General features: G+C 49.9%; 1 protein-coding gene across 10 annotated transcripts in view; it reads left to right on the top strand.

Annotated features, from left to right (window-relative positions):
* Window positions 1–14,053, top strand: part of SDCCAG8 (serologically defined colon cancer antigen 8) — a 245,165-nt gene that overhangs the window by 227,932 nt on the left and 3,180 nt on the right. For 3 of the 10 annotated variants that reach the window (XM_010836678.1, XM_010836670.1, XM_010836679.1), the window contains 2 exons: window positions 6,844–6,970; window positions 9,092–9,189. The exons of 1 other annotated variant lie outside the window; for it this stretch is intronic. In XM_010836678.1, coding sequence (XP_010834980.1) covers window positions 6,844–6,970; window positions 9,092–9,189 — 225 coding nt within the window. Of the gene's footprint in view, window positions 1–6,843; window positions 7,021–9,091; window positions 9,190–14,053 lie in introns of all 10 variants that reach the window. 6 more of the 10 variants (XM_010836673.1, XM_010836672.1, XM_010836671.1 and 3 more) reach the window with 6 other exon arrangements.

The following is a 14,053-nucleotide window of genomic DNA, read 5'->3' as shown; positions in this document are numbered from 1 at the left end:
TGGAGCTCCGCTGGGCACTGGGACAGTACTGTGCAGACAGTGGGCACATCCTGGGGGTCTCTGGGAGAGGAGGGGATTCCTGCCTGTTCTGGAGATGAGGTATAGGCAATGGGAATTGTTGTTTAGCTGATCAGTCGTGTGCTACTCTGTGTGGCCCTATGGACTGTAGCCTGCCAGGTTTCTCTGTCCATGGAATTTCCAAGGCAAGCATATTGGAGTGGGTTGCCATTTCCTTCTTCGGGGGATCTTCCCTACCCAGGGGTCAAACCCATGTCTCCTGAATTGCAGGTGGATTCCTTATCACTGAGGCACCTGGAAAGGCCAAGAGAAAGGAGCATCCAACCTAGGCATTGAGCTTGGAAAGCTGAAGGTTCCGCTCTCTTTCCTCCTGTGTGAAACCTCTGCGTGGTTGGCAAGCTGTTGGCTTCTCCTTGCAGGAGGGGCTTCTGGCTGAAAGGCTCCTCCTCAGGTCCCTGAGGGCAGCCCCCCTCTCTCCTTTAATTACTCCACGCCTGGTAGAGGGAATAGCTCAAAACAAGGGGCCTAAACAGAACATGAAATTGCAAACTCTCAGAAGGACAATTATGCTGAGACCTGAACACTGAAAACAAGTCATTTCCAGCCCTTTGAGATCAAAGTCCTCTGAGGACTTTGAGGAGTCATAGTCCAGGCAGAGGGGGCCCCTAGCTCTTGGGTGGAAGGAGCAGAAGGGTGCCTGGGGGCTGCTTACCTCAGAGGCTGGAGAGAGGGTGAGACTACCCAGAGGGTAGGCCAGGAGGCCTGTGTCCACCTGAGGGGGGCCCTGCACCCCTTCAGGTGACCCCGCCACAACCAGCTCCCCCACCCTTCAGAGCATCTCCCATTGAGCTGCCTCTTCTCTCGGCTCTTTACCTGGGGTGGAATAAGGAGGCCACCAAGCCGGTCTCTCAGGCTCAGGCTCACCTTGCCTGCTTCCTCTGCCTCCAGGAGGAGGGCTGCTTGCTTCCCCGGGTGCCTTCCTGCCTCCAAAAGCGCAGCTCCCTTTGTGTTGAAGACGTCTTTTCTCTCCTCCAGCACATCCTGCCCACTGGCTCAGGTCTCTCCGTCCCCAGCTCGCACTCTTGCTACCTTATGCTCAGCCTAGCCCCTGTCTAGGATAATCACCACTCTCCCGTGCTTGTAACCGGCTTCTGCCACAGCCTCCTTCTCAAGGGAGGGGACACTTACCAGCTGCCCTGTCCCCCCTGTGAGCCTCACCCATCTCCCAGCCTTCATCCTCACTCCCGGCACCCGTCAGTGTCCTCTGGCTCCCTGCCCTCAGCCTTGACAGGCGGCTGTTCCCCAAGACCTGGGCCTGGCCGAGTTTCCTCTCTCTGCAGCAGAGGTTCTTGGCCAGTAAGTGGTAGGGGCCCAACCTGCTGTAACTGTTGACATCATGAGAACTGTATCCCGAGGGCTGGTTGGTTTGCTGAGTCAACTCACTGAATTAACCAACCACTAATGGTGGTTAAGAACACCTGTACTTGGCCAGACTTTGCCTCCATGCCCTACCGCTTATTCCCTGCATGACTTTGTGCAGGTTAAGTGAACCTGTCATTTTCAGTTTCCTCGTCTGTAAAATGGGATGATGATCCTTTAACAAACTTGAACACCAGGCTTTCCCAGCACGTTCATGGCCTCACCTCTGAGTGGGTTTGATTGGCACAGCTAAAGATCCATCCAGGCCCTTCCTCAGACCCCAAGCTGAATCGCTGCTGGGTGGGTGAGTGGGTGTCTGACGGGACCTCACCCTGGCCCTGCACCTCCTCCCATTCTCTTTTGGTAAATGGCAATGCCATTGTCTGAAGCACAGCATCAGTATTTGTTAGTTTAGGTCAGAGCGTTACTGGGTCCAGCATTCCCTCCCTCGAGCAGCCTGTGGTCAAGCCACACTGCCCACCCTTGTCTTTGCAGCACCACCTGCCATGTGGAAGGCCCTGCCCTGGCACCTGCCAGACCAACACTGTTCATCTTTGCACATCCAAACTTGCCAGCTGAGTGACCTTGGACTGGTCCTATTTCCTGTCCTATATCCAGGACTATATCCTGATATAGTCCTCTATCCTATTTCCTATCCAAGTGACCTTGGACTGCTGCTACTGCTGCTAAGTCGCTTCAGTCGTGTCCAACTCTGTGCGACCCCATGGACTGCAGCCCATCAGGTTTCTCCATCCATGGGACTCTCCAGGCAAGAACACTGGAGTGGGTTGCCATTTCCTTCTCCAATGCATGAAAGTGGAAAGTGAAAGTGAAGTTGCTCAGTCGTGTCTGACTCTTAGCGACCCCATGGACTGCAGCCTACCAGGCTCCTCCATCCATGGGATTTTCTGGGCAACAGTACTGGAGTGGGGTGCCATTGCCTTCTCCCGACCTTGGACTAGTCCTATATAACTCAGTTTCCTCATCCTTCATGAAGTTGTCACGAGCACTAAGAAGTTAATAAATAATAAGCACTCAGCAGGCAGTAAGCACTCAGTGGACGACGGTGATGACGGTGATCTTTCTCCTCAGTAGGCACAAGGCTTCCTGGCTCTCCCCTTGCCTCTGTTGACCCTGTGCTTTTATCCCTTGGTGATCCTCTCAGTGCAGCACCTGTTTTGTCTCCAAAATTAGTAGGGGAACTCCTAAGGCAAGGAATATTTTGTAACTCTCGATGTGTCATGAGAACTGTTTACCAAGGGTTGCTTGGTTTGCTGAATTTAACTCACTGAATCAACCAACCTTTAATAGTGGTTACGAACACCTGCACTAGGCCTAGCCTTGCCTCCATGGCCTGCTGTTTATTCACTGTGTGACTTCGTGCAAGTCAATTGAACCTGTCCATTTCAGTTTTCTCATCTGTAAAACAGGATAATAATCCTGGCCATAGCTCTTAGGACTGTAGTGAGTTTTAATGGAGGGGTGAGCTCAGAGGCTCAGCAAACGTTAGCTATTGTTTGTGGTGGTGGCTGCAGCTGGGATTGGATGAAGACGTGAACTTAGAAGGACAACAAAAATGAGAGCAGCAACCACCACGGAAAATAAAAGACAGTGTATGTGCCAGTAGGACACCCCCAAAAAGCTAACTGACAGTAATAAAGCATTCGTGAATAGTGTGGGCTGGGTTGTACAGCGTTTGGGGAAAGCGGTTACAAAAAAGAACTATTTAACTTTTTAAAAAAAATCTGTTTTCCCAATATTCAAAATAGGCCTTGAGAGGGCTACCATTGAAATACTAATATATTTCCTTAACAAAGTCCTTTTTATGTAAAATCTGGATTGTGGCTTTATTTTTTTTTTTAACAAATGTGAGTTTGGGTTTTGTTGTTGTTTTTACTTTTTCTGAGCTTGTTTTATTGACTTTATTGCTGTAGTAAAGTGGCATGATGTTGGCTGACTCTAAAAAAAGAGGAAGCGTATTTTTTAAAGGGCCTCCTTAGAGGAGTTCGGGTTGAGTCACAGTGAGTCCTTGGCTCTTCGGCTGTGAAGCTAGTGAGGCTTCAGCTTCTGAAGGGAAGGCAGGACTTTCCTTCGGGTCTCACTCCTTTTATCAGTTGTGCTTCCACAGGAAGGAAGGGCTTCCCTGGTGGCTCAGTCAGTCAAGAGTCTGCCTGCAATGCAGGAGACCCACGTTCAATCCCTGGGCTGGGAAGATCCCCTGGAGAAGGAAACAGCAACCCACTCCTGTATTCTTGACTGGAGAATTCCACAGACAGAGGAGCCTGGTGGGCTACAGTCGTTGGGGTCACAAAGAGTCAGACATGACTGAACGACTAACACTGTCACTTTCCTGCGGGAAAACCCTGGGCAGCTGGTTTCCTGCTGATGAAAGGCTCGCACCTGGGACTTGATTGATCTGGTCTGGGTGGGCCTGGGCTCCTGCGTGACTGCTGCAGGGATCCAAGGCCCACAGTTTGCAGAACACGGCCAGCTGAGCCTCATCTACGTTCTTCTGGGGCTCCTTTGGAGGAGGGTCTAGGCAGGAACCAATCCCATTTCTGGTGGTGAGTGGTGTGGCCAGCCCATGGCTGGCTGTTTATGCTGTGCAAACAGGCTTTGGCTCAGCCCAGAGCCCTGGATCAGGTAGCCACTCTTTTCAGGACCCCATAACTACACACCAAACCCATCTATTAGCCTGAATATTATCTCATTGATCAATTCACAGAGCAAGAACCTCATGGAGGGTGACCACTCCTGGAACCTTCTTGACTTTAAGCCTTGATGGTATCACCTATTTATCACATGTTTCTGTTTCATTTGTTCTAAGCAAACAGGAAGCCAGTGGGCTGCTATCTCAGTAACTCTTAGTCTGTGGCTCTCTCTACACCCAAGACTTGATTGGAGGGGAAAGCCATCTCCACATGGTGGTTTACAGTGCTTCCCTGCAAGTGAGGAGGTTTTTTGCTTGTCTGATTGTTAGATAGTTTGCTTCTCAAGGGCAAGGCTGTTCTCAACATCTCTGTATCTTCACTGGTGCCCACTCCAGTGCTGGAGAGCAGAGTCACTACTCAGATCAGCTGCTGGATGAGCCTGGGCATAGTGCCCCCCTTTCCCAGATTCCCCACCCACTGAAGCCAGCTGGCCTGGCTTCTCTGCTTCCTGAATGTTCTTGCTTCTCCCAGCCTCTCCATGCTGAGGATGCTATAGAGGAAAACTTCGGTTTGGTCCGATGCCAATGGGGTAGTTTTGAGATTTTGTTCTCAGGAAAAATTGCTCCACGTAAGAGCATGGTCGGTGGCAGTAGGGGCAGACTGGGCTTCCCAAAGCTGCAGTGCCATGGGAACTTATTTTTCTCTCCTCCCATATTAGAGGGACCGTAATGGGGGCAAGGGAGGTGGGCATTGTACTTCATGTAGTACAGATGCAAGAAAGTGCTCATACATGGATGGACAGGACCAGACTGCAGCCCAGGCTCTGGGCAAGGGAGACCCTGAATCTTGTCCTAAAGTAAAAGTGAAAGTGTCAGTCGCTCAGTCGTGTCTGACTCTTTGTGACCCCACAGACTGTAGCCTGCCAGGCTCCTCTGTCCATGGGATTCTCCAGGCAAGAATACTGGAGTGGGTTGTCATTCCCTTCTCCAAAGGATCTTCATGACCCAGGGATCAAACCTGGGTCTCCTCCATTGCAGGCAGATTCTTTACCATCTGAGCCATCAGGGGAACCTGGTCTTCAGTTCAGTTCAGTTCAGTCACTCAGTCGTGTCTGACTCTTTGCGACCCCATGAACTGCAGCACGCCAGGCCTCCCTGTCCATCACCAACTCCCAGAGTTCACCAAACTCACGTCCATCGAGTCGATGATGCCATCCAGCCATCTCATCCTCTGTCGTCCCCTTCTCTTCCTGCCCCCAATCCCTCCCAGCATCAGAGTCTTTTCCAATGAGTCAACTGTTCGCATGAGGTGGCCAAAGTACTGGAGTTTCAGCTTTAGCATCATTCCTTGGCAGCTACAAACACAGGAAGGAGGATCTAAGCCTTGTCCTTGGTCCTTGCTCTCTCCAGAAGCAGCCGTGGGCAGGGGGTGGGGCATAGGCTTGTGGACACGGCCAGAGCTGGCTCCTACCAGGAGAGCACGTGCAGTGCCTGCTAGATGCCTGCCCCAGTATCTTCAGTTCGGACCTCTCGTCCTTGCAATGTGGAATTCGGAGGAGGGGTGGTAGAAAGCCAGGTGTGACTGAAAACCCGGAGCACGGAGTGGTTCTTAGGAGGGTGCAGGGGTGTGGACTGGGTCGCAGTAAGTGTGCCTGGTGGGGCAGCTTGAACAACCACTCAGAGCTTGAGAAGGGGGCGGGTCAGGCAGTAGGTGCCACCTGGGCAGTGGGGAGGGTGCAGGAGGCAGAGGACTCTGAGGCCAGTGTGAATCAAGTACTAGACCGCTGTTAGGTTTCCCAGGGTGCAGTTTTAGGTTCACCTGTCTCCAGATGCTGGATCACTTTTAGCAAACAAGTCTACCCATTGCTCCCCGAGTCCTAAATGTCTGTCCTCGCAGACATTCAGTTGTGCTCAAAGCCCCTCCCCCCCAAACGCAGCCGTCAGAGAGCTTGAACTGAGGGTGGGTTGAGCCCAGTGTCTCCAGAACAGTCTTCGAATTTCTTGACTCACTGTGGGATATGTAGCCTGGAGTTTTCTTGTGAAAACAGAACTTAATTTCACTGCTGGTGCTTTTGGTCGACGAGGACCATGAGGAAGGGCATATGATCTACCCAACTTCTTCACAGACCAGTTCTCGGTAGTTGTTCAAGGCTAAATTTAATCCAAGGCCTACATTTCCATGGGTGAGTGTGCTACTGGTTGTAGGAAGCTGTCTTTGGACAAATGTGGATAATAGTTTGAGTGAATTAGCAAGTCTGGAGGGGAGAGTCCATCAGCAGAATGACAAATATAGGATCTTTAAAGACATCTGGTCAGCGATGCCGGAGCTCGTGATTGACTGAGTGATTAATAATGGAAAACCCTTAGTTCAGTGTTTCCGCCTTCCCTCACCCACGTCCCCAGCCGCGGCCGGCCGTCTGCTCCAGCCTGCCAGAGACGTTTCCCGCCGAACAGTGGAGGCACTCAGGCCCCCTCATCTTTGAGCTCTGTGAGTTTAAGGTTTGAGTTTTTCTTGAGTTTTATCTGTGTGCTCCCTAAATAACAACTCACCGAAAAGACTCTCAGTTCCCTTTCACATTTGATAAAATTCTATTGCCGTGAAGGAGTGTGTCCAGGTGCCTCCGACCTCCAGCTTCTAGCTCACTTCAGGAGCTTCCCTCCCACACCCAGAGCAGGGAAATACAGGGAGCGAGAGGACGTCTTTGTCCCCCGGTTCTCAGAAACCGTCTCTAATTCTGCGGCGGCTTTTTCTCCAGGCTGAAGCAGCTGGACAAGCACAGCCACGCCACGGCCCAGCAGCTGGTGCAGCTCCTCAACAAGCAGAACCAGCTTCTGCTGGAGAGACAGAGCCTATCGGAAGAGGTGGGACACCTGAGGTCCCAGGTACCGTGCGTGGCACCTCACCCACTGGAGAACACACTGCGGTGCACATGGTCTTTTCCTTATCCTTTTTAAAAATTTTATTTATTTTTAATGGGAGGATAATTGTTTTACAATATTGCTTTGGTTTCTGCCATAAATCGGCATGAATTAACCATAAGTATACATATGTATACTGGGGTTCCCTGGTGGCTCAGATGGTTAAAAAAAATCTGTCTGCAATGCAAGAGACCTGGGTTCAATCCCTGGGTTGGGAAGCTCCCCTGGAGAAGAGAATGGCTACCCACTCCAGTATTCTTGCCTGGAGAACTCCATGGACAGAGGAGCCTGGCAGGCTACAGTCCGTGGGGTCGCAAAAGAGCTGGACACGATTGACCGACTAACACTAACTACACGTATGTCCCTTCCCTCTTGAACCTCCTCCCACCTCCCACCCTTTCCCACACCTCTAGTTGTTACAGAACCTTGGTTTGAGTTCCCCAAGTCAGCCAGCTAATTTCCACTGGCTGTCTCTTTTACATATGGTAGTGTATATGCTCCCATGCTACTCTCTCCATTCGTCCCTCCTGTGACAGAGCTGTGTCTTACTAGGCTGAAATTCCCAGGGGTCACATGGGTTAGCGAATAAGCTGGGAGGGAGACCCTGAAGACTGTTCTGGGCACAGTGAAGGGATGTGTGGGCCCTGGACCTGTCCTTTTTCGGGAGCTAAAGTTTGCACAGGAGAGCAGACCCACAGTGAAGCACCGAGCCACACAGGGCAGCACCGTGAGGGCACCCCGCTGAGGGGTGCAGGAGGTGGGAGAGTGGGCCGGGCTGCAGTGGTCAGGAGCCTTTCTGGAGGAGGTTGGCTTTGAACTGCCACTGGAGGATGTGCGTAGTTTGAATTGGTGGAGGAAAGGCTTGCTCCCAATTAGGGGAGTCCTTGTGAACAGAATTTAGGAGTCTTGTTTTAAAACAGCTGATTGGTAATTGAGCTAATGTCTGGAGTGCTTGCAGAGGGTGTGGGAGTGGTACATAGATAACACACATTAACTCCCTGTATCCTTGAACACGCTTGCAAGATTGATTATTGTCTCTGTCTTAAAGATAGGGAAACCGAGACTCAAACAAGAGCATACAGCCAGCAAGTAGGGACACTGAAAACGGAGCTGAAGTCTGACTCCGTGATCCAGACTTTCCCTGTTCAGGTTAGGTCTGTGGCCAGCGGCAGGGGCAGTGGGGTTGGAGGGTGGAATGAAACTGTCTTCTCCCACATTGCTTCTCTTCCTGTCTAAGAGGCTGGGCTTTTTACCACATTGAGTAGTCAGTTAGGATGAGGAGGTGGTCCACGGGCTGGCCGAGGCCTCAGCCTCTAATCAGGAGTGCGCCGGGGTGCCCCACGAGTGCCTGGGGGACACCATGAAGCAAGTGCTCGGAATGATTAATGGGAAAAATGCATCTGGAAGTGAAAATGATGAGAAGTCGTCTCATTCTATTTCCAAAATGACCATGAGCCCAAATACACTTTCTGGGTATTACGTTACCCTTACCATACCCCCCTGGGCAGGGTATTGAGGAGCCTCTGTCCTCTGAATGATTTTTCCCACTCAGCCCACCAGAGCCCTCTGCAAAGTCCTCAGTGGTTCCACTGAGTGAGTGAGCACCTCTAGGAACCAGTGGCTGAGCTCAGGCCCTGGGCTGGAGACACACCTGCACTGCCTGCTCCCAAGAGGCTGTTCTACACGCCTTACAATCACACGGTCATCCAGGGACATGGTCCCAGGGCCTCTCCCCACACACACCAGACAGCATCTCTGGGAGCAGGGCCCAGGAATCTGCATCTTAACAAGCTGTTTGGATAATTCTGGAAGACACTAGGGATTGAGAGCCTCTGAAAGTGTTGGGAGGCAGAAAGAACAGAGAATGAGTCCAGAGTGCATCCATGTCACTAGGGCCTGAACAAGTTGAAGTCTCTTCTAAGCCTCAATGTCCACATCTGCATAGCGGGCAGCATACCAGCCTAACTCAAAGGGACACTGGAAAGCAAACGAGGGCAGCTGTGAGGTGCGTGGCAGGCTCTCTGGCGTATTGCAGGTGAAGAAATGTCAGGGTTTTTCTTTTCCTCTCTCTTTCTCAAACTGGAGAAGGTCCCGGGAGAAGCACAGGTCGGGCAGAGATCCTGTGGGGCAGCGGCCATGGAACAATGTGCACTCCTGTTACCCAGCTCCTCCGACGTGCCCAGGTACCTCATCCTGCACTTGTGTGGCCCAACCACGACCAGAACTCAGCTTTCTGGGCAGGTCCTCAAGGTGGGGTCGGGGGAGTGCTGGGTGGCCCTGAAAGGTGGGAGGGGGCCCTGGGTGGTGCCAGTCAAAGGTTGGGGCCATCGGGCCTCCAGGCAGCTGGAGGAACTCAGGGCATGAGTGGAGCTACTGGCCTCTGAGAGCCGAGAAGGACTTCAGAATGTGGGCTGTGGAGAGTCTTGCACACAAGCTCCAAGCACGTGGCAGCCTCCCCTCCACTCTGGGCCAGAGCGTTATCTTCTGGGGTTTGCCTTTTAACTCCCCATCTGCCTACCTTACAGTCCAGTTAGAACTTAACATGGGTCATCGATGCTTAGAAACCTCATCCAGGGCTTTAAAAAACCCAATAATTGCCAAATGGATTGTGAAATTTTTGTAAAATGCATTTTAAAAAAAGAAAAAAAGATTAAATTCTTCAAAATTCTTCAGAAAAATCAGCAAAGCTTTTTTTTCCCCCTTTGCCTGAAGCAACAGAAATGATTTGACATCCTATGCTATCTGATACTGGCCCCTCTGGCTCGTCTGTAAAGGGATCTTTCAGATTCAGATATTACATTTGGAGTTATTTTAATGTGGACATGGCAAAGGAAATTTGGTCAAGAAAATGCTGGCTTTCGGTAGCAAGTCCTAGTGTTCAAAGATGAGGCAGGAGCCCAGGCAGGTTTCTACTCTCTAAATCAAAGGCCTACCCTTTGTACCCGAGTGTGGTATTTAGACCTATTTTTGCCCCAAAATGAATTTGAACTGTTGCGTTTAGCTTCTGATGAGGCCTCGAAGATGCTGTTTGTCCACAGCAGGTATTCAGAGGGTGCCTGCTGCCTCCTGAGGGTTCTGGAGTGACCAGACACACCAAGTCCACACCCACCTTTCTCCCAGAGAGAGTCCTCTGGTTTATCTCTGGTTTCAGGGTTGTTTAGCTAAAGGCTTCCATTTTCCCAGCCTGGATGAATTAAGCACGATAACTTAATTTTGCATGTCAGCCTCTAAAAATCTCTATCCATTGAATTCTCACAAGAGAATGGATATTTTCTGGCCTGGGCAGCTGCTCTAAAGCTGAGTCACATCCCTCCAATTTGCTCCTATGCCTCAGTCCTGTGCCGAAGCAGATGACAAGTTCGGGTTGGCCTGTGGCCTCCGACAGGAAACATCTAGCCTGTTCAGAAGGCTTTATTATTCTGAATTGTTTCTGCTGAACTTCTGAAACATGCACAACAACATGCCTGGCCGGTGGTCATAGTCCTAACTGCCGCTGTGACGTTTTTTGGCCGTGAGAGTTCCTGTATCCCCTGAAACGCTGCGGGCCTGTGGTGGCCAGTCCAGCGAGAGCTAGGCCAGTCCTGTGGCTTACCCAGTGGACGTGGTTCAGTCTGATGATCGCCGAGTTCAAGGCTGCTTTTCTGACTTGTTCTCAGTTTAGGACTGATGGAAAACAATGGCTTTATGAATCTCCTGCTTCTCTCTTGGAGAAAAACCTTCTGGAAAAATAGCTTTTAAAACATCATGAAATGCTATGTTAGTTCTTCGGGAGAAACGAGACGTGAAAACACTAACCCAGCTTTACACTGCAAACACGATTCTCCTCTGTGCTTTTCCGGGACCAGTAGAGGACCAGCTCTGTGGTAGTGCCTGTGGCTGGAGGGGGTTGCGGGGGTGTCTAGTATGTGGAACTTGGGTCCCAGAGGAGTTTTGGTAAGGGCTGACAGCTGGGAGCCGGGTCAGAGGTCTATGACCCAGGGCCTGGGGCTCTAACATCTGGCCAGGAAGGGTGGCTCCAGCTGGTAAGGAAATTAGAGTCTTTTCTTGGGGAGAATGGCATCTGAGAGAGGGGAGAGTTTGGAAATTATCTGTCCACTTAGAGGATGTCATTTATACCAAGATTATTTTATTTGTATGTTTCTCTGGTGGTGGATATGGTTTCAGCCAAGATAGCTCTGTCCCAACAGACTGCTTGACTCCATCCTCAGTGTTCAGTCGGGGAGAGATGTCTTTGTAGTCCCAGTTTAGAAAACAGCATCTGAAGCTGACTGATGGGTGATTAATCAGTTGGCCCTATGACTTTTGAGCATTTTTGGCAGTGAATTCACTTTCTAATTTGATTTAAACTTGTGTATGGATCCAGCAGACATATGTGATTATATTCAAAATCACGGACATTATCTCGCTACACCAAAGGATTCATAAAGAGAGCTGAAAACAAGCACAAGAAACAAAGGCAACAGATGATGACAAAGGGAGGAAAGGCCCATTTGTGACCTGAAGGAAAGGGAGGGGAGAGCCTTCAGAAATGTGAGCTCCAGGGAGCGCGGCTTAGCTCCCTTGAGTGCCTGCAAACCAAGCTGTAGGGTCACCCAGCAGAGACTTGGAGGTGTCCACAGAGTCTGTGGTGGGCCTTCTTTGAGCCCGGGGGGGCTTCACCCAGTTAAGTCAGCACTTTCATGAAGCTAGCTACCTGCAGGACAGATGGTGCTTGATAGAACAGCAAATACACTGAATAAAATAAATTAAAAAGCCTCCTCCTGAACCAAGATTTTTTTGGAAAGAATTCTAAATAGATGAAAACAAACAATTTGATTTCAACCAAATTGTTGTTTTTTTGTTTTTATCCTGATTTTCACCCGAATTGTCAGTCTCAAAAATAAACACTGATACATTCCCAGAAAATATTTTTCAAATAAAAACTGACTCTGTTAAAGTTTGCCCTGATTCTTTCAAAACTGTGTACAAGACACTGTCAACCGAAGTGACTTGCATATTTTTTTAAATAAACTTGAACATATGCAGCTAAAATGTCATTAACTCCCTGCTGCCTGAGTGTTGTAAAAGAATGACGTAAGACCCCCTGGTGCCACATTTCTAACACAGGGGTCTTGTGACCCTCAGGGAAGCTTCCTCAAGCAATTCAAATAGCATAGTTTAACTTTTTCTTTTTTTCAACTGAAGGCCCTGTGTGTTAATTAATATTGAAAAGTGCATACAGCTTTATTGAAGCCAAACTTGCTCTTCTGCTAACAGTTCACTTTGTCCAAGAGTGAATAATTTCAGAATAAGACTTATGGAAGAAAAATACATTGAATTTAACATTGCTTCAGATACATTTGCTCCACTTATTGCTTCCCGAGTCAGACATTACATTTTGCAATATAAATTCACAATCAAGATTTTAAAGGGAGCTAAATATTTTAATCCAATTAGACAAGTGAACAAAACACTGAATATTACATGTAGTGTAGATAAGTGGTTCTTGCCTTTAAAAGACTGTAATTCCGTCACATTACAACCCCAAATGTCAATGTTGTCTTTATTTTTAACGCTTTCAAACATGAGGCAGCCAGAGGCTCCACTCTCTGCTGTTGGTGACACTGTCTGTCCTTTGGGAAATTCTTAAAAATCTATTTACCATGGAAACACGGTTCGTACAAAACACAGACCCCTGCCCATGTGCAGGGGAAGTTTCTCGTGACTCATGGGATTCAAGAAAGCTGGAAGATGACAAAGTCGGGATCCCGCGGACGGTGGCAGGATCCGTCGCATGTGTTGGAGTGTGCTCTGGGGAAGAGATGGTGAGCAGATGCCAGCCATTGGCTAGTGGATCCTCCCACCTGACCACTCCTGTCCCTGCATGGGGTCCCCTGCCTTCCCCCCATGTCTCAAGTCCCAAGTCCACATCGAGGTGCTGTTTTCCAGGAAGCTAAGGAATCACTGTCTTTACTTTCTTTCTGTAAGAAAGTCTGTCCTGCCTCTACCGGTGCCATCTTCTGGCTTCTCTAGTTCTTTTCCTGTGTTGGAGCCCAGAGGCAGCAAACCCAGGCCCCAGAGTTCAGGGAAAATGGAGCTTGAACTCTGACTGCCACAGAGCTTTCATTGTCTGGGGCCCAGCCAGGCAGCCATGGGGGAAGAATAAAATGAGGGTCTGCGGCGACCTTGCTGTGAACTCCTGCCCATTTGGCAGCTGCGCCAGCCGGAGGGGAAGGCGGTTCAGCCAGAGCTTTGGTGACTTGTGCAGGGCAGAGGCAGGCCCCTCTTGACCTGGAGTCTGCAACCGTGAGCCCTGTGTTGGCGGAGAACTGCCTTCCAACAGGTCAGTGGTCACGTCTGAGTCACGTTTCCACAGAGTTCCACAGGACTGGGGAAGACAAGTTAATGACCATCCATAGGTCATGTGCCTTATATAGTTCAGGTTGCTTGATATATCTGACTGCTGCTTAAACCCACAAACACCAAACTTGGTGGCTCTTTCACTAAGTTGGTTGGAATAGCATTAAAGAGAGCCTGGAGTTTGAGGTCAAACTTCCTGGGTTCAAATCTCAGTTCTAGACCACTTCAGTTACGTTTTTAGCTTCCACATCAGTCCATCAGTCAATTTCTGGTTTTTAAAAAAAAAAAAAAAAAATCAGTAATAGGACCAGTTTCCTTTTAAAAGGGAGCTCTCTGCATTACCAGAGCCCAGAAGACAGCATCCACCAGGGTGGCACTGAGGTCACTGTAGGCTTGAAACGGCCAGAGAAATCATTTAACATCTTTCTGCACAGGTTGAAAAGTCAGGCCCAGAGAGGTGGAGTGAATACAGCTGGGAAATGAATGGGCAGGAAAACGAACTTCCAGAGACTGGTGTTCATTCCCCGGGCCTTGGGCTGCATGGAAGGGGGAGATGGGGGTCTTCTCTCCCAGGCAGCGGCCTAGAGCTCGGCCCTAGATGAGCAGCTACAGAGCTGTGGCCTGGCTCCCAAAGGGGGCAGCAGGAGGCAGGTACTGGAGGCTTCCCTGGAGCTCCGTCAACTGAGGCCGAGCTCTGAAATACCCCAC

The sequence above is a fragment of the Bison bison genome, unplaced genomic scaffold, assembly GCF_000754665.1.
Source record: "Bison bison bison isolate TAMUID 2011002044 unplaced genomic scaffold, Bison_UMD1.0 scf7180017864064, whole genome shotgun sequence".
Lineage (NCBI taxonomy): Eukaryota > Metazoa > Chordata > Mammalia > Artiodactyla > Bovidae > Bison > Bison bison.
The sequence above is the reverse complement of the archived record's forward strand: the minus strand, read 5'-3'. Positions and strand labels throughout refer to the sequence as shown.